Consider the following 20,053-nt stretch of genomic DNA (forward strand, 5'->3'; position numbering starts at 1 on the left):
CATTCTTGTATAGAGGGGCACATTTGAAAAATTAGCTTAAAGTTAAAAAGAAATTATATGTATATAATTGATAATTAATATTGGAAGCTGAAAAAAAACACATTTCATAAATCTATTATAAATTATATGTCATCTACAGAAAATAGGTGGGGCCCAACAATTTACAAAGAGCAGTGGTTGTTGGAAATGTAAAGTTTGTTCCTATTGTTAACGATGCTCAAATTCCCACATTTTTAAATCAACTAAGAAAATTACTAGCAAATCGTACAAACTGAAAATGCTGTATAAATTGTCTGAGTGTTTTTCTTAATTTTAAAATCTATGTTCAATAATTATATAAAGCAAGCGTGACCATCACTCATCTGATCCCATAATACAATCACATTTTGAAACAAAAATGTACTCTTGAGCTCATTGGGTAGTTGATGTAGAGGTGACCAGTTGTTGAAAGGTTAATGACCATGGACTTACTTTTGTTATTATTTTTGTTTTCCAAGTGGAGAATGAGTTAACAGTAGTTAATTTTCACACCAACAAGAGAACAATGTAAGTGTAACCAAAAATCTAGAGTGTAAAACAGTGTGACATAACAACATTCACTTTTATAGTATAAATATGAAAGCTGATCCCTCAGATTAGGCTACTGGAATCGTTTTTACTGGTTGCCAAATCATTAACTGATCTTTTTAAAGAAAGCCCTGCAAGTGCTACATGAAAAATTCTCAACAGTAAGTTTACAAAATACATTGTTCTTACATTAGTTTTTTTCTGAAACTGAATGCCACAAACAGTGCATAGTCATTAAACAGATGTTTACTGAGCATCTACTATGTTCAGAAAATGTGTTAGATCCTGGGGATATGGAGGTGACTAAAATAGACAGAGTCCTTCTTTCTATGTTCTATTGGACAATATACCATATTTTGCCATGTATAATGGGCATTTTTTTGCCCAAATTTGTGAGGGAAAAATAAGGATGAGTATTATATATGGGTAGTACTAATTCTGTGTCTATATAAATGTTTTTAATTCTTTTATTTATGCTTATGAGTTAAAAGTATAACTGTAGAAATCAATAACGATATCCGTATGCAAAATAATACCCTGGACTATGATAATCGCTTTTGTTGAACTTATGACTAACTTGCAACAACGAAGAGTTCTTGGCTTTCTATAATGTGTATATATCGTAAATTTGTTCCTGGTACATAAATTTTCTTGTACCTTGTATCTGTTCTTGTGTTTTGTAATTATTTGTTACATAAAATTTCTTGTACCATAATATGTTAAAAATAAGTGCTAAAATTATTTTACAATACTGAAAACAAGTACCTAAACATAAACAATCATTTGAGTTAAAAAATTAAAGTGAAAGATTTTTTCCCCTGAAAGTTTGGCCCCAAAACATGGATGCGCACGCATTATACATGTGAGTGCATTATACATGGCAAAATATGGTATCATGCTTTTAGTCTCTTTAAAAACAAACTAAAATTAGTAACACTTTTCTGAGTTCTCCTTCAGAAGAAAACATTGAATATTATGGGGAGAGGGGGGACTTAAAATGTAAGAAATATACTGATGACCAGCGTCATGAGTCCAGATGTGCTTTCCTCTGATTCAGAAGATTCCCTATTGTTCCTCACACAGTAGCAAAGGAAACCTGTACCAGCTTGAAAGTGCTTTGAGAAAAGCACTGATTTTATTCCCTGTTGCCCTATAAAAGACATGAAATTGGTGTCCCACTGAAATATCTCTGTCTCATTCATTTCTGCATATGAATTTATGTGAATGGAATGATTTAAGTCAAGGAACAGCTGCAACAGACAATAGTAGACTTTAATATTCAGTATTTCTTATGGCATCATTTTCATACATTGCTAGTTATTACTATTTCTTAGGATAGAGTAAGCTTATAAAACAATTATATCAAAAAAAATCTTATCACAAGTGCTGTGCTTTCTTTGTAATAATAGCGAGAAGCTTTTTATACTGACAGAGTTTAACTAAAGAATTATGTGAAGACAGAAGAGCTCAGTTCAGCTTCCCATAAGGCTTAAGACATAATTTTGCTGCTGTTGTACTTATATTATATATTACCTTTGGAAAAACATCTCCCTGAATTACTGGGAGGGTGTGTGTAAATTATGTTACAGTAAATATTGATATAAGCATACGGTGTCCTGTCATGAATGAACCTCAAGCCAAATAAAGTGCTTGAGTTCTCTCCTCCTGGGTCTATTAGTCAGCCGTGTAGTCCAGTCTTTGACAGTATCACAAAGCTATATTTTACAAACACATCTTTAAATCAAGGGTTTGCATACTTAATTTCAAGCTAGAGAAGATGAGAATTTGCAAAAGAAAGTCTTTTGTACTTTGTCACATCTTCCCTTGTCCTTACATGTGGGAAGTACTATATATATTTTTTAGTATTTTTTAAAAATAAATTTGTCAAATCTCCCTACTAGGTATCAACTTACCCTGTGTTTCCCTAATATTTATGCCTCGATAGCACCTTTGAAATTTTCTCTGGAAGGCATTTCTAGTCAATTTTTTTGGACCTTTCAGGAAACCTTTTGGAATCTTTGAATGGCAGTCACCTCATTCTTGAATCATTTCTTAATTGCTCTCTCCATTTTTCTCCTACTTGACTCTAACTCTGGTCTCTCCTTTAAGCTTCCCCTTTTCTGCCTGTTCTTTATTGTTAGTGTTTGTCAAGGCTCTTCCTGGGCTGTTCTTCTCCTCTGCACATGCTCCCTGGGTGATCTTATTTCCTGGTCTTCAGGTACTGCCTGTGTTACGAGTCCCATAATCCCATTTCTGGCTCAGATCTCTATTCTCCTTCCAACTGACTGGAGATATTCACTGCCATGTCTTTCAGGCACCTAATTCCATGTTGCCCCAAACATTATTTATGCTTGTTTGTCCAAAGCCAGCTCCTCCTTGAGGTACTTCATCCACCGTAGTTCCCCATCCCTCCGTAAAGTCTGAGTCGGCGGGATCTAGTCCATCTGCCGTATTCCTATCTCTCCTTCATTGGCTTCCAACCCAGGACTGACATCTAAACGTGGACTGAATGATGGGGAAATAATCCTAGAGAATCTGGCAGTTTTAGAAGAGAAAGATAACTTAGTTACTATTAGAAACTGAAGTTCTAAGAAAACCTTCAGACAAGTAACAGAATTAACATTTTAACAGTGAGTCTGGATTTCCTTTGCTTTCCTTAGATCCAGTGCTCTCATTTAAGTGTATTTTAAAACATTCCTAAGCAATGGTTGTTTCTTAAAAAAAAAAAAAAAAGAAAAGAAAAGGAGAGAAAAGAGATGGCTTTCCCTTGTTTTGTGCCCCTGAAGGATGGGTTAATTTTTTGGGAGAAAAATGTCTTATGTCCTGTCATCCTTTTCCATTGGAAAGAACACATCAAGCAAGAGGCAGAAATGTTGGTATCACAACAAAGGAAGAGTTTGTTGAATACTTTGAAGGCAAGCGGAGGGAAATGAGAGCAAACACCTGACATTGTTCTTTGACTATTGAAAATTACTTGTGTATGAGAATTATGCTGACTTTACATGTTTTAAGGCAGTTAATATCTGTAGGAATTACTGTAGTAATATCTAGTAATTAATATCTGTAATAATTGAACATAGCTTCCTCTGTCAGACATAGTTCCATACAAAGCCCTATCTTAGTACAAGCAGTGTGTATGAACAGGTGAACTTCTGTGTTAGTCCCCGTACTGAAGGATATAGTCGTTAAGCCCTGCTTTAAAAAACGAATTCTCTCTCTAGGTTTACTCCTCTTAGAATTAGAAAGCTACATCAGAATAAGAAGGGGCCGAAGGTATCATTTATGATTCTCTTCATTTTATATATTAAAGAATAAATGTGAAGAGGTCAAGTGATTTGCTTAGTAGCTGCAAGGCCATGGTAGTGGCAGAGAAACTTGGAAGAACGGAATGGCGTCCATTCCTCTTATGCATGTGAGTGGGTGTAGTACACTGTAATTGTTTTGTTCAGGCAATTTATATTCTGGTTGCATTGGGAGGTAATATACAGTAAAAGCACAGGCTTTAGCATCAGACAGTCAGTTACATTCCGGGTCCGCCATGTACAAGCAAAGTGACGCTGGGCCCATCCTTTACTTCTCTGATCCTTGCACATATGGGGATGTGAAGGAAATTAAATGTGGTCCTGCATGAAGGCAGAACCTGAAACTGGACCCTACAACTCCAGCCACTCTTCTCCAACACCCAACCCTGTCTTTCTGTTCGTTGTTTAGTGTTTATGCCTCCTTTGGATATTAGTACTTTCTCAGTGTGTAATTTGAATCTACCGGTAGGTCAGTTTCTTTTGATTTCAGCATTGTACTGTTCCCTCAATTTTAAAGGCTTACTTCCAGGAGACCTAGTATGTATAAATCTCTGTCATTTAAGGAAAATCTGAGTCATTAACTTAGAAATAAATTAATGCATCCAATTATTCACCCAGGGTGTGCTCTGTGCCAGGCATTGGGGATAAAATAGAATAAATCCATAAAGACTGAAATGTTGAATAATAAGCTTGTGCCAGATACTAACTGGGACCCAGGTGTAAGTTTGCTGAAGGGGCTTAGGGCCATGTCTCTGCCAGCTTTTCAATGTGTTTATATGTGAGATGGTGGGACACATTTTCTTTATGTGAAAGACATCGTTTGACCCACTAATGCATACTTAGAACAACATGAGATTTTGCTAAACCCCTCAGAAATTGTATTAGATTTTCAAAGGAAAGCAAGAGTTTAACTTTTGCTAAAAAAAGAAGAGTGGGCCACGTATATAATGAAAAGCATATTCGTTGGACAATATCCAGTTTTTCTGTTGTTAGGTAGCATTTGTTATTTGCTGATTATAAAAGTGATATATGAATATTTGAATATCTTTTTAAAGAGCATACTATATTTACATTTTTAGAGATTGAGGTAATTTCCAATTTTTATAACTTGTAAATAAATTTATGATAAATATTGATTTACTTGATCTTTATTATTCACATAGCTTATTATTTTGCAAAGATAGTGACCACAAAGTGAAATAAACGGCCTGGTCAAAGAGTATAAGGTATTTTTTGTACTGTAATACACATTTCCGCATTACTTTAGAAGAAGACTATAGTTTCATGCTGCTAAGCAATGTGAGTTATCTTGCTGAATCCTAGAGGTAATTTTTCTTCAGTAGGTGGAAAGGCTTTCCTGTTTCCCCAGGGGAGCTGAAGAGCCCAACACAGCTACCACTACTCAGGACTGAATGGAGTCAGATTGAAGAACATTTTTGCACTTTAAACAAGCAACAAAGTGAAAATTGCAAATCATGTCTTTTGGTTTCTTTTTCTAATGAAGCTGAATTTTGATAAAAATTTAAAAATATATATTAAATTGAGGTGACATTGGTTAATAAAATTATGTAGGTTTCAAGTGTACAGTTCCGTGATATTAATACATCTGTACATTGCATTGTGTGTTCACCACCCAAAGTCAAATCTTCCGTCACCAAATATTTGACCCCCTTTACCCTTAACTATCTTCGCCCTCTGGTAACCACTAAACTCTTGTCTGTGTCTGTGATGTTTTTTGTTTGTCTCGTTTGTCTGTTGCTTTCAGTTTTATATCTCACAAATGAGTGAAATCATATGGTTCGCGACTTTTTCTGACTTACTTCACTTAGCATGATATTCTCAAGATTAATGCACGTTGTCACAAATGGTAGTATTTCATCTTTTCTTATGGCTTAGTAATATTCCATTGTATATACCTGGGGTGCCAAAAAAATGTATACACATTTTAAGTGATGTTATCTATGCTCAAGCAGTAGTTCGCCATAATCAGAAGTGTCTGGACTCTGATGGTAACCACTTTGAACATCTCTTGTAATTGCAGAAGTCAAATGTGACTTGTATTCATCTTTTGTTATCGGTATATTCAGTATTACAATTTTAATATAGTTTTTTATTTTCTTAAAATGTGTATACATTTTTTTGGCACCCTCTGTACCATATCATGTATGGAAGAATACTTCAGTTGTTTCCGTGTCTTGGCGACTATGAATAATGTTGCAATGAACATGGGGGCACACATATTTTTATGGATAAATCTTTTCAGATTTTTGGGGTAGATACCCAGAAGAGGGATTACTGGGTCATATGGTAATTTTATTCTTAATTTTTTGAGGAACCGTCATACTGTTTTCCATAGCAACTCTACCCATTTACATTCCCACCAACAGTGTATGAGGGTTCCTTTTTCTCCACAACGTCTCCAACACTTGTTATTACTTGTCTTGTTGATGATAGCCATTCTAACTGGTGTGGGGTGATAGCTCATTGTGGTTTTGATTTGCATTTCCCTAACAGCTGGTGAAATTGAGCTTTTTTGTATATATTTGTTGGCCATTTGTATGTCTTCGTGGGAGAAGTGTCCGTTTAGGTCCTCTGTCCATTTTTTTTAAATTGGATTTTTGTTGTTGTTGTTATTTAGTTGTATGAATTCTTTATATGTTTTGGATATTAGCCCCTTATTGGAGTTGTTTATAAATATTTTCTGCCATTTGATTGGTTGCCTCTTGTTGATGGTTTCTTTTGCTGAGCAGTAGCGTTTTAGTTTGATATAGTCCCATTTATTTATTTTTGTTTTTACTCCCCTTGTCTTTGAAGTCAAGTTCATAAAACCCTCTTTAAGACCATGGTCCATAAGTTTAGTACCTATGATTTCCTCTGTGCAAGTTATTATTTAGGTCTTTGAACCATTTTGAGTTAATTTGGGTATATAGTGACAGGTAGCAGTCTGGTTTCTTTCTTCTGTGCTTGGCTTTCCAGTTTTCCCAGCACCATTTATTGAAGAGGCTTTCTTTTTTCCATGATATGTTTTGGTCTTTATTGAAAATTATCTGCCCATATATATGTGACTGTATTTCTGGGGTATCCGTTCTGTTCCATTGGCCTGTGTGTCTGTTTTTCTGCCACTACCCTGCTGTTTTGATTATTGTCACTTTGTAGTATAATTTGAAGTCAGGGAGTGTGATACCTTTGGCCATGTGATTTTTTTTTTCCTCAGGATTGCTTTGGTTATTCAGAGTCAAATCTGATGATTTTTTGTTCTATTTATTTTTTTTATATGCCATTGGGATATAGATAAGAATTGCATTAAATCTGTATATGCCTTTGGGTAATATGGTCATTTTAACTATGTTGATTCTTCCATTTCATGAACATGGAATGTCTTTCCATTTTCTTGCGTCTTCAATTTCTTTTAATAATGTCTTGTAGTTTTCAGTGTATAGGTCCTTCACATCCTTTGTTAAGTTTATTCGTAGGTATTGTCTCTCACCATTGTTATGCAACATAGTATTGGAAGCCCTATCCAGAGCAATCAGGCAAGAGAAAAATAAAAAGCCTCTAGATTGGGCATGAGGAAGTCAAATTGTCGTTTTTTACAGATGACATGATTCTTTATATAGAAAACCCTAAAGATTCCACCAAAAAACTATTAGAAACAATAAACAAATACAGTTAAGTTCCAGGATACATAATCAGTGTACATATATCCATTGTGTTCCTATATACTAACAATGAAATTTCAGAAAAAAGAAACGAAAAAAACAATTCCCTTTGTAATTGCAATAAAGTTTTTATATAATAGGAGACGGAAGGGCTTGGAAAGAGCACACTTTATAGGAAGGCCTTGCTCTGCCTCCTCTGTATGCCACTGCCCCTCTAACACATTTGCATATGCTCATTTTCTAGCTTGCACGCGGGCATACACACACACACACACACACACACTCACACTCAAAAGATTTAAAATCAGGGTGTTTTTTTTTTAAGAAATTAAAAGGCATTGTATCTTCTGTTAAATATTTATGTAGTAGGCCATTAATGTCTTCATTTAAATCCGTCTTTTGAGATGTAAATTAGACATGGGTCGGGAGTCAGGGGAGGTGCGCACTCTTTCCCAGGAAAATGTTCGAGTGCAAGGTTCTATCTGAACAGACATCTTATAGTTGTTTTTTTCTCTAGAAAGCCTGCAGGTACTATTTTTTAAAATCAAATTTATATTTGACTTTTTAAAATGATAAAATAGCCTCCTGGGATATTTAGGGTTTTCTCATGAAGGAACTTGATGAAGATTTTACCATCTAGAAAACTGCAGTTATATAGTTCAATTAAATGTATTTGTTAAGCAAACTTGAGGATGTCTTATGTTGAAGTAAATCATTGTATAGTAAGCAGCTCTTGTGTATAGAGACTTGTATAGCAAGTCTCTTTAATGTATGTGCTTATTTTAAAAATTCAAACATACTTGTTCTTAATGGTACAGACTATTTTTTTGTTTGTTTGTTTTTGTTTTCACCTCCCCAAAGTACCTTGGAATTTAGGCATAGTATTCTTTCAGAAATTGTTATTTTATTCTTGTACATCAGAGACCTTGAGTATTTCATTTACTTTTCAGTAAAGCTGTCAGTTGTAATCTACAATTAAAAAAACAACAACGAATAAAACAAATTCTCATTTCACAATTTAAACCTTATTGTGTCTAATTCACTAGCCCTGCAAGTTTATTATTCTCCTGCAGTTGGACGTGCCTCCAATTGTAATTGTGTTGACCCTTCGATGCATTAAATCTTCCCAGTGCTTATCAAACTGGGAGAGATAAGTCTCCAATCCTGAACTTCATTAAATATCTCATTTATATTAAACAGATGATAGCTTCTAACAGAAGTAATAATTTGTTCAGGCGGAGGAACTGCCACAGTTATGCTTTCATCTGTTTGGAATGTGCATTCCCCTCTCTCGCTTTGCTGTGTTGTACTGGGCCACCTCTCCCCCTCAAGCCCTCTCGGCCTCTGGCTGCAATCCAGCACCAAAACATCATAAAGGTGTTAGTCCATGGGGTTAACCAGAGCCCACACCGGGAGGATTGTATTAGAGTTAAGTGTGATTTGTTCCTCCTTGAAGCAGATTTGTTTCAAGGCCTTACTAACATAGGGTTTTTTATTCATACTATTTTTAAGAAGAATATGACCTATAAGGCACAGCTGTTTTAAGGATGCCACGTACAATTTTATTCATGGCGATAGAAACTGACCTGTGTTCTTGGCTTATTTAGTAGATTATATGTGTTTGTGAAATACACATCTTTGCCTGCTTCATTCGAATATTTGGTCCTTACTTCTGTATAGTTTGTATTCTATTAAAGTGATTTTCTCAGTCATTCATTATCTCATGCTTACAATTACAATAAGAGAATAGGACAATTATTCCTCATGTCTCGCAGAAGAACTTTAAGCTTAGTATATTGTTCAAGACATCTGATCTGACTTGTGGTCCTTTGCAGTGGATGGTAATTTTACGGGCACACACATCCAAATGTGTGCTAATTGTCATGTACTTCCGTACTATAGATGTGAAAGTATAGGTAAGTCCCGGTTTCCGTTCTGATAAAGCATGCCTGGTGCGGGGCTGCATCTCATGAAGAATTCTGAATTAAATCATAACTTAAATTGACTTCAACAGATACAGTCAAATTGAAAAAATAACCAAGATAAATTTAAAAAAAAGAGAAGATTTTAATATACATATTTTTTCCTCCAATGGTGGAAATCTGACAGAACTTCATGGGAGGCACAGTGTAAAGTGGCACAGAAAGTTGGTCATTAGGCAGAGCTGTCATCACAAATTATTTTGGTACAGGGTGAAAAGTTCTAGTTCATTTGGTACCCAGTTGGATGCAGGCCTTGGGCAAGTTGTTATAATCCCCCCATGCTGCTAATGGGCCTCCAGTCCTGATTTTTGCTTGCCCCCCTTTCTCTACAGCTGAAGTCACCTGGGAGCCCCTCTGGACCTGAGCTGCCCATTGAAACGGTGTTGGATGACAGAGAACGAAGAATTTCCCATTCCCTCTACAGTGGGATTGAGGGGCTCGATGAATCACCCACAAGAAATGCTGCACTCAGTAGGATAATGGGTGAGTCAGGTAAAACTGTTTATCACATCTTATTTTTATGTTTAAACTGGTTCATGGAGAGGTTGTTAATGTAATATTAATGTAAAGGAGGCCCAGGTTTCCAAGAGGAAAAAGATCAGGTTCAGTATAATCATTCAGGAAGTGTTAATATAAAGAGTAAATCAATACATTGATTTTGTTAAGTGAGTTTTAGGTGCTATAACGTGGGAAGAAAGAAAGGGATCACATGGAAATGTTCCTCGTGATCAAGATATTCTCAGCTTGTTTGAGATAATAAGTGAATCCATGTTTTTTTAAACAATCAAAATGTAGTGGTTTATGACAAAAAGGATTCCGATGTTACATATTAGTCACAGTAACACTGTTTGGAAACAAAAAAAATATGAATGTACATACATACGTGTAGATGAGATAGTCACATTTGTTTGGTTTGCACTTAATAGGATGGTGCCATTTTTTAACTGCATCTCTACTTTTTCAAAGCCTCCATTTTAAAATCTTGAAACGAGTTTTTTGCATCCTTTGTTTGGATTCAGCGCCATGCTGTCTGCATGGCCCCCAGGGGTAATGAGGTCACTAGGACTTGTTCTGCAGCAGTGCAGCTTTCTACTCACAGATCCAGTTAATAAACACTTGCTTTGCCACAGGACTGTTGGATGTACTGAGTTGCTCATTTTGGGATTAGCTTGGGAGATTTCTAATTTAAAACACAGGAAGCTATTCTGATTAAAAGAGCACCTGACATAAAACACTTTTATTGCTGTTTTGTTTGGTTTTGCAAATCTCTGGTAGAAAGTAAAACTCTACATTTTACTCCATTTTGAGTACATATAGTATAGATTTAATACTATTCAAGTTTCCATTATAAGCTCCATTAGAGGAAGAATTTATTTCGTTCATCAGTGGATGTTTATGGAAAGCCTGCTATTGGCAATACATTGTATTTATACTTTTGCTGTAGATACAAAGATGAATAGGAACAATTTCTGCCTTCAAAGAACTTTCTACTGGGCATGGTAGGAAAAATACATAAACATGACTGCTAGAATTTTCTGTTCTTCCTCTAACCCCTCTAGCTTTCTAGTTTGGAAAAAATTGCTAAATTCTCAACTTCTTGTTTTGTCACACATAGAATTTAGTCATGCCAACTGTAGTTTTATTTTGTCAACATTTTTCCATTTGCCTCCTTGGCATAAGTGAAAATAGGAGAAGGATGGTAAAGATACCATCCTATGAGGTGACAGGCATTTCACATAATATATCACATTAATCTTTGCTTATTAATGATTACTCTCTTCACTGCTGTTCGATTTTCCATACTTTCTTGTATTGGATATAAAACTTTATCTGTTTTAAATACTTTTTTATTGATTAAAATTCAGACCCCTTGAAAGAGAGAGTGCATGTGTCCCTGGATGTGTGTGCATACAAAGTGATGTGCTGTAATTTCCCCTTTATTATAGGAACATAGGACTTGCCATACTGAATCAGACCATTGGTCCACCAGTTCCTGTAACCTGCGTCCTGCCTCCAATCCCTGAAGCTTCAGAGGAAGGCGAAAAACTAAAACTAAAAAAAAAAAAAATACCCCCCCAAAATTCATCTAGTGTGATGTATATGTGGGTTGAGGATTCCTTCATTTCTTTTTTATAGCCTGTTGCCCGACATTTTGTTAGCTATAGCTTCATTAGTCTGTTCAAGTTTGCATTGTAGTTGACATTGTTTTCCCTTCCCTCTGCTAGAGGTGTAATGGACTTTTATAACTCCAGATGCTTCACTCAGGGCAGTAACTTCCGTCCCAGTTCTGTGCTTTGTGATGTACTGTGCACACCTTTTTGGGCTGGGGGATGACAGTCTCTTTACCCTGGATGGTAGGCCAAATAGATGGTGAATGATGATATTTTCTTAAGACAGTTTTTTTTTTTTTATTGTGTTTTTTTTTTTTAATGTACTGAAAACTAGGGGATACCATATAATTTTACCCTGAGAAATGCATACACATAATTTGATTTATCTTGAGTTTTGAAAATTTGCGAATTTCCTCAGTCTTCGTCAGTTTCTATTCCAATATCATTGGCCCTAACAAACAAATACTGTTTAAGTCAGTTCTCACTTGAAGTTAGAAATCCTACAAAAGATGTTACCTTGCAACAAAATACCAAAACAGGGTACCAAATATAAGATATTAGAGTACTGAATTTCTATTAACCTAATCTAATAGTAATAGTATTTATTGGTTTGCATAGTATCTCGGTACATGGAAATTTCTCAGACAGATCTTGTTTGGTTAATGATTATCTTCCATACATTTAGAGTAACTCCTTTGTAAACACTAGTAGAGGTGGTGGCGTTTCCTTCATCATCTGCTGTGATTCAGATAGAAATTTGTACTGAAATTCCATCGGATTACATTACGAAATGATTCATTTTATGCAAACGGTGAATTTTCACATAGAATATTCTTCATGTAGGACTGTAGACCAAAAGGAGCTTTGAGGCTTTCTGATTTAAATCTGATTTAAATGAACACATGTCCCAGGAGAGAAGCTTCTAACAAGTTCATAAAAAAATGCAAGAGATGTTAGAGTTGGAAGGAGGTCACATATCATCAGCCACACTTTCCCACTTAACAGATAAAGGAAATGGTCTCAAGGTCACATGATGATTTTTATTTTGGTTTTATTTCCTATTTCTAAAAATAGCCCTCTCTGGGGAATACTGAGATCACACAATGTGTGGCATTCATTCTTTATTAACTCAATTATAAGTATATACATCTTGAAGCAAAAGGCATTAGACAGTCTCCAGAATCTATTTCATTCTGGCAACCACTGTGATCTAAAAATCAAAGGAGTTAATCTGTGAAAACCACCTCAGAAATCATGTTTTCCAACCCACTTACCTTCTGGTCAGGGGAGCTATGGTCCAAAGAAATGAAGTGATAAGTCTGAAACCTCAGAGTTTCTGTGCTTCTGAACCAACATTACAGTGTATGTTTTTGTGAGTCATGAGTCCCATGTTACTCATACCTGGTCCACCACCTTAGCTTTTGGTGGAGTCAGCCAGATTTGTGTCCATAGGCAAGATGTCTTCAAATGTCATCCATATTGGTGGACTCTTCCACTATGTGGATTTTAGAAGAATCATCCTGGACATTCATCAAAAAGAAATCTGTAGTGAGCCTGCATAGGATTTCTTTCTTTTAAAAGCCTTAAAAATATTTCACAAATTGTTGAACTGTCTTAATAATAATAATAATAATAAATACTAGGCAGAGCTAATTTAACCAACATGTTCACTTTATAAAATCACAAGTTGGCATTAGGAGTGTGGAACCTTACATTTTTCCCACATTTTAATCTGAAGAAATTTTATGTTTCAAAGCAAAATTGCAATCTGTTGTATCAATTTTAGAATTTAATCTCAGTAGCTATTATATTCATACATTTGTGGTGAGTTTAAAAAAGATAATTATGTTCATATTTGTCTTGTTAGAAATCCAACATAGAAAAATGGAACATTAATGTTTTTATTGTGAGTCCAATCACTGGAAGATTTGTCCTCATTTCATCTGTTTTTAGTGTCATGTGTGGCATTACCTTCTATGTAAATGTACCAATGAATAAATGTCTAGTGAACAGTCATTCTGAATCTCTTTGTTTCACTCCTCTAAAAGATATTGACTGGTTTAATTGTTATTATTGTTGGTTAACTAGTTGAGGAAAACGGAATATTTATCCATTGTAAAACTGATCAAAGCCTTCTCAAGCCACCCGTTGTAGGTTTCACATTTATGATGTGCCAAGTACCAGCAAACATAATTAAAAGGTATTGACTAGGTGGAGTTTAGTACCATATGTAGTCAGATAATTTAGTCAGCCATTACCCCCAATGTATTTCTGAAGCTAGATTGCAAAGCTATATTCCTAGCAAGCATGGAAAATACGAATTCTCAAATCATGGGTGAGGACAAAAACACTAAATTGTTATCTTACTATTAGGGACATTTCTTTCAATTTATTTATATATAAAATTTTGTATCACTTAAGGTACAATGTCTCTACTCAAAACAACATAATATAAAAAAGGATTGTCATACAGAGAACCATTCAATGCTCCATATTGCTTATTAGGCTATTTCTCAAAATATACTGTGTAAACCCAAGAGTTTTAGTTTTGTGTTAAGAAGTGATGTGGTATAATTGCACCATAATATTTCCGTCTAATAAATTTTGCCTGTGTGAGGAATCGGCACTTAATGCTGTGATGTGTGCCTTGTCGGTGGTGAGCTGTCAGGGAGAATTCTGGTTTTGTCATTTTGTGCACTTTTGGGGGAAAAAAGTGTGTCTTGAGAAGGAAATTTTTTTTGAGTAATAGTGTTAGAATGTCTGACCTTATTTGTGACTGATATTTTATTGAACAGATTTCTGTCTTTCTGTACTAATATCCTAAAACTCTAGTAGGAATACATGGACTTGAATTCAGGAAAGGGAAATTATTAAGTATAAAATTTGATTTACATTTCTATCATGAGCATTCATAAAAAGTTGCTAGTTTTTGGTTTATCAAAATGGATGCATTTAAAATCAAAATAGAGTGTTTTCTTGATAAAATGCTGAGTGGAGGTTTCAGTGAACATGTAGTGTTTCTATAATAGAGTAGCTGATACTAAATAATGAATGCATTTGAAATTTATAGCAAGTTGACTCTTGTGGGTTGTCCTGAAAAGATATATATCAACTTAATTTTTGCTCCATTGTTGAAATGTCTAGAATAATATATATATATATTTTTTTTTAAATCCTTCAAGCTTACAAATGCCATTCCAAATTTTCCAAAATAATGTTAAAACAAAATTTATCAGTTCTACATTCTTATGAATGTTTACTTTAAAAACTAGATCTACGACTGATGCTAAAATGTTTAATAAACTTTTCTATACATTGCTGTTGTGCTATATAAAAAATAATTTGTAATAAAGGAAAAGTACACCCTGTGTAAAATGGTGGCAATATTGGTTTAAGTGCAGCAATCCTTTTTATTTGGGTAGGAACCAAATAAATGAAGGGCCTTTTATTAGGAAGGCCCAAGGTAAAAATTGTCAATTCACCTTGCTTTGTTGGGAAAGTCAGGCTAATGGGCCTTCATAATCTGTGAGTGTGGTCTCCCCCAAGATATTGATGTGTACAAACGTTTTGTCCACAGTTACTGCTCAGAAGAAGTATGGCACAAGTTTTGGGGAGGAAGCCAGAAGAACTATAGGCATTTGGGGAAGGAAGATGGCATTATTTGGACCCCAGCTTTATCTTTTAAGGATTTAGAGCCTTGAATCGTAATTTTGTCTCAAGAAATATAAATGCCTGTCATGTTGATCTGTGAACCTGACCAGATATTCCTGGAAGAAACTGATCAGTGTAGACAGTTCTGGGTCTTTCCTTACCAATAACACTATATGCTAACTGAATAAATCAAAATTTACAGGCTCCCCTGTCTTGACCTGCAAACCTCGGGGCTGCCTTCAGATTCTAATCTTTGCTCTGCCATCTTCCCCCAAGGCCTTGGTTCTGCACGTATTCATCTTTGAAATGTCACCTGAATGCACCATGGGCATTTCTCTGTCATGCATTTAATGATGGTGCTGCGGCTGTCTCAAATCAATGGCATCATTTCTTCTAGCAGAAAAGACCTATTCATCATTCAAAATCCAACTCTGATTTTAACTTTTGTTAAGATTCCCAGCATCCTCTGTGTCCAGCTACCTAGGCAATGCCAGCACTAATGAATGCCACAGTACTTTCAGCACATCACTCACAGGGTCAATCAATGATCACTTTGGATATGTCCATCTCCTTCTCTAGGGTGTGAGCTGTTTAGGGGCACTGATTAAGTCTTTCTTACATACCTGCTATGTGAATGAATGAGTGAATGATTGATGTAAGTTTGCAGGGTTTCCCTCCACATTTCCTGGTAAAATTTTTCAAGGGACTTGTACAACTCAGAAACTGTAACGTTTTCATATTAGAAGACATTCTGGAGATCATCTCTGGCTTTAAACCCAGAGAAATTGAATACTCTGCCCAGGGCTACACAGCTCTAGTGGCAGAGGAAGGAATAGACTTGAGGTCTCCATTTGATATTCATTTATGAAAAATAAATTTGCTTAATTCTGTTTTGTTCTACCAGGTTGAGCAGATGTTTGGAAATTCAGACTTTTTCTGATGTAGCAAAGTATTACTATTAATAAACCTAAGATGGAGCACGAGTCTAGAATTTCTTTTCTTTTCTTTTTTTTTTCCACCTGGCAGGTAAATACCAGCTGTCTCCCACAGTGAATATGCCCCAGGATGACACTGTCATTATTGAAGATGACAGGTTACCAGTGCTTCCTCCGCATCTCTCTGACCAGTCATCTTCCAGCTCGCATGATGATGTGGGATTCGTGACAACGGACGCTGGCCCCTGGGCTAAGGCCGCAGTCAGCGATTCAGCAGATTGGTAAGATCACACTACAGAGTTGGAAGACATTAGTGAATGGCAGTCACACCTTATTTCATGTTTAAATGGTCTATCACTGAGCATAATTAATCAGCCTACCCTGAAAACCTTGGTTTTTTGGTGTGTTTTTTTATAGCAGTGTTCTTTTTTTATGGTTTTAAAACTCTTAATTATCACTCTTTTAATAAAAGATTCCCTTCAACCCCATAAATTTGCCCAATTGCTATAGACTTTCCAGGGCTATACTTAATGATTTATCCAAAACAACAACAAAACTACTACTAACCACAAAACCCTATTCATTTGTTAAGTTTCACTGTTCATTATTTTATATCTGTGTTAATTTGATGAGTTGTTTTTCTATTGAGTAAATAAATTCTAAGCAAACCCCTAAGGTGACTCAGTTTGTCACAATTAGGTGACTGGCCAAATTAATAGTTGATATGTTCTGGGAATGGGAAGGTGTTTTGTTTTTTAAGAGAGCTGTAACTATTCTTTTGAGAATGCTTTGTACTTGCTTATAGCATTGTGACTTTGGGGGTAATCTAATTGCTACTTTTTTCTCCTGTATCTTTCAAAACAAAAGAGAGCTTTTGATATTGTTGAGCCAATATGTGGCCCATGAATGTGCATCTTCATTTGCATGCCCAGTAATTATATAAATCAATAAGCAATAGGAAAGTGCCTCCTAGCAATGACCTTGTAAGGTTGTAGTAACAACACAAACCATGTAAAGCGTTATACCAGAATTTTCTTATTGCCCTTTTCCTGGGGTCTTTTATGAACACATTAGCAAAATGATATTTAAATGTTGTAGCATTGTTTCTTCACCACTTACCCATTTCTGTTTCTTATTCTTCCCCAGACTTGTGTCACCATCAAATATTAGATAGGAGTCCAGGGGACTCGCATTTATTTGTGTTAACATTTTAGTGACGATCTTAACAAAGTAAACCACTCCCCCACTCCTTTCCTCCCACTCCACCCACGAGCACACAAAAATGCAGCTCGTTTATCTGTCAATTCTGCAGAGGTTCTCTTAGAACAATCTCACCTGTTATTTGGACCCTTGAAAAGTCAATCTCTATCATTCTTTTCTTTTCTTTTTTAATTCTCTTATTGAAAACACAGGATTTAAAAATAGAGCTACACTCAAGCCTGCATGATAATAGCTTATCTGTGAACGCATTTTTTGTGTGTGTGTGGTTCAACTTAGATGGGGAAGCTACAGTGTCAAGTCCCATTGGAAATCCGCAGATGCCTTTGTATTTACTGCTGCAGTTTATATCCCTTTTGGAAAGTGAAAGCAACAATGGAGAAAGCAAGGGTTAGATATTTGCAATATTCATCTTAGGGACCAAAGCCTTTGAATCTCCACCATGATGAGAAATTATGAAGGTGGCCAGAGGAATAGATCTGTTTGAGGCCTTATAAAGGGCCGTATTGGTGACAATAAATAAATAACAAGCAGGGATCGCTTGTGGCATTAATTTCCCTAAGGGGATTCATAAAATGGTGAGGACTTGTGTGATTTTGGTGTGGGGGATGTGGGCAAGGAAAGGAATATGAATAGAGGGTTATCTAAACAAGAATTCAGCTGTTCTGAATCATATCAGAAAATGTAAGCTTTTCCAGCCTGACAGTATCTCCCTAATCCTTGATGAAAATGTTATGAAAACAAAAGCGCAATAAGACAGGATTAATAACTGGAATTTTAATAACATTGGGGGTCAGGATATATGGTTACATTCTTTGAAGAATCAGCTGTCAGTCCTGCAGTCTAACTTAAGTATTCTAGTGTACTGTTTATTGTGTCTGAAATTAGTTTTATGGGTATATTGATAGGGAAGAATTAATTATGTCATGATTTAAGAATATTTGGTTATCTTAGGACTCTTATTAACTCACAAGCTCATTTGACATTTTAAATTGTGTATGTTTACAGTTCACTGCACAGTTGTGAAAAGCTAAACATGGCAAATGGCTAAACTTTTAATTCGTTAACTAATAGAATATACTTTTTTCAATCCACTAATTGATTTAGGGAACATTAACAATGTTTTTAAGGGGAAAAAGTAAAACAGCAGATTCTAATTTTAGTGACAACTTAACTTCAGAGGGTATGAAATTAGTTTAAAAAGTATGACAATATGTGGTTTTTAGCTAACATTAGCTACAACTATTTGTACGAATGTTTTAAAATTTTTTTACCAATAATTTCTATTAAAATTGTGTTTCAAATTCATTCTGTTCACTAATTTGATGCCTATTGGAGTTCAAGTTTTAAAATATTCCACATGATACAAAAAAGGATCGATATGCATATGCAGAATGGTTGAAGAGATCAACTTTCAACATATAAAAGAATTAATCTTACTGAAACTACATTTTTTTAGAGTTTAACGTTGCAAATTGGGTCATAGTTTTTATGGGTTTCTCCTAAAATGGGTTTTAATTTTTCACTTCTAGGACTGCGTTTTTGAATTGGGATGTGCTCTGGAAATTATAAGCATAGTATAGTAAGCATAGTGGTATATGAATACTATATAAGCATATATATATACATATGTATAAGAAATATGCATAAGCAATATATAATTATATGAGTATATATAACGTCTACTATAGCTAAACATGCATGCATAGTATAGTTGACCCTTGAACATCAAGGGTTTGAACTGTGTGGGACCACTTATGTGTGGATATTTTTCAATAAATACCTGTTCTGTTTTCCATCTCTGGTTGGGAGTCTGCAGATATGGAGGGCTGCCTGTATGCATTATTGCCATTTTAAAGAGGACTTGGGCACCCGTGGATTTTGGTATCCGTGGAGGGTCCTGGAACCAAATCCTCATGGATACTGAGGGACAACTTAAATTTTGGGGGAGTCAAAAGTTAAACATGGGTTTTCACCTGTGTGGTGGGTGAGCACCCCTAACCCCCATGTGGTTCAAGGATCAACTGTATATTAGCAGAGTAGTATGTGAAGGGGCACTGAAGGCTTGAGATACACATGACCCTGCTTCTTTCTGGAGCATCATATTTACAGGAAAAATAGGATATATTAAAAATGAAGTGATTTAGTATAGAATGGAGACAAAATTATTAGGATATACATGGTGTTTTACAAAAAAAAATTTTTTCTTGCCTTGGGCTAAACTCCTACTCATTCCTGTGGATACATCTTTTCTCGGTACCTGGGCCAGGACTAAGGTGAGGCAAGCTGGGTGCCCAGGGTTCAGAAATGTAAGGAGGTACACACTCTCAGGTGTGAACTCTGAGCTTGCATGACCCTGAGAGTGAGTGCTTACTTACATTCTGAGCCCTAGGTACCTACCTTGCCTCATCCCAGGGGCCCTGCTCTGTATTTTGTGGGAAAGATTGAGACGTATTGTTCAGTTCCTTTGTGTGGTTTTTAAGGACCCTATTTCTGTTAGCATAATTTGTATTACTTTGATAATTTGAGATAGAAAGTCATTGTTGGGTAATAAGTTATTTTGTATAGCAATTTACAAAGGACTTTCACCTTACATCATTGAATTCTCTCATCGACCTTATAAGATGG

General features: G+C 35.5%; 1 protein-coding gene across 18 annotated transcripts in view; it reads left to right on the top strand.

The window, feature by feature from the left end:
- Nucleotides 1-20,053, top strand: part of PARD3 (par-3 family cell polarity regulator) — a 612,084-nt gene that overhangs the window by 382,568 nt on the left and 209,463 nt on the right. For 10 of the 18 annotated variants that reach the window (XM_074324692.1, XM_074324697.1, XM_074324701.1 and 7 more), the window contains 2 exons: nt 9,843-10,002; nt 16,299-16,488. In XM_074324692.1, the coding sequence (XP_074180793.1) occupies nt 9,843-10,002; nt 16,299-16,488 (350 nt within the window). The remainder of the gene's footprint in view (nt 1-9,842; nt 10,003-16,298; nt 16,489-20,053) is intronic. The other 8 variants (XM_074324693.1, XM_074324707.1, XM_074324703.1 and 5 more) reach the window with 1 other exon arrangement.

The sequence above is a fragment of the Rhinolophus sinicus genome, linkage group LG02 (assembly GCF_036562045.2).
Source record: "Rhinolophus sinicus isolate RSC01 linkage group LG02, ASM3656204v1, whole genome shotgun sequence".
Lineage (NCBI taxonomy): Eukaryota > Metazoa > Chordata > Mammalia > Chiroptera > Rhinolophidae > Rhinolophus > Rhinolophus sinicus.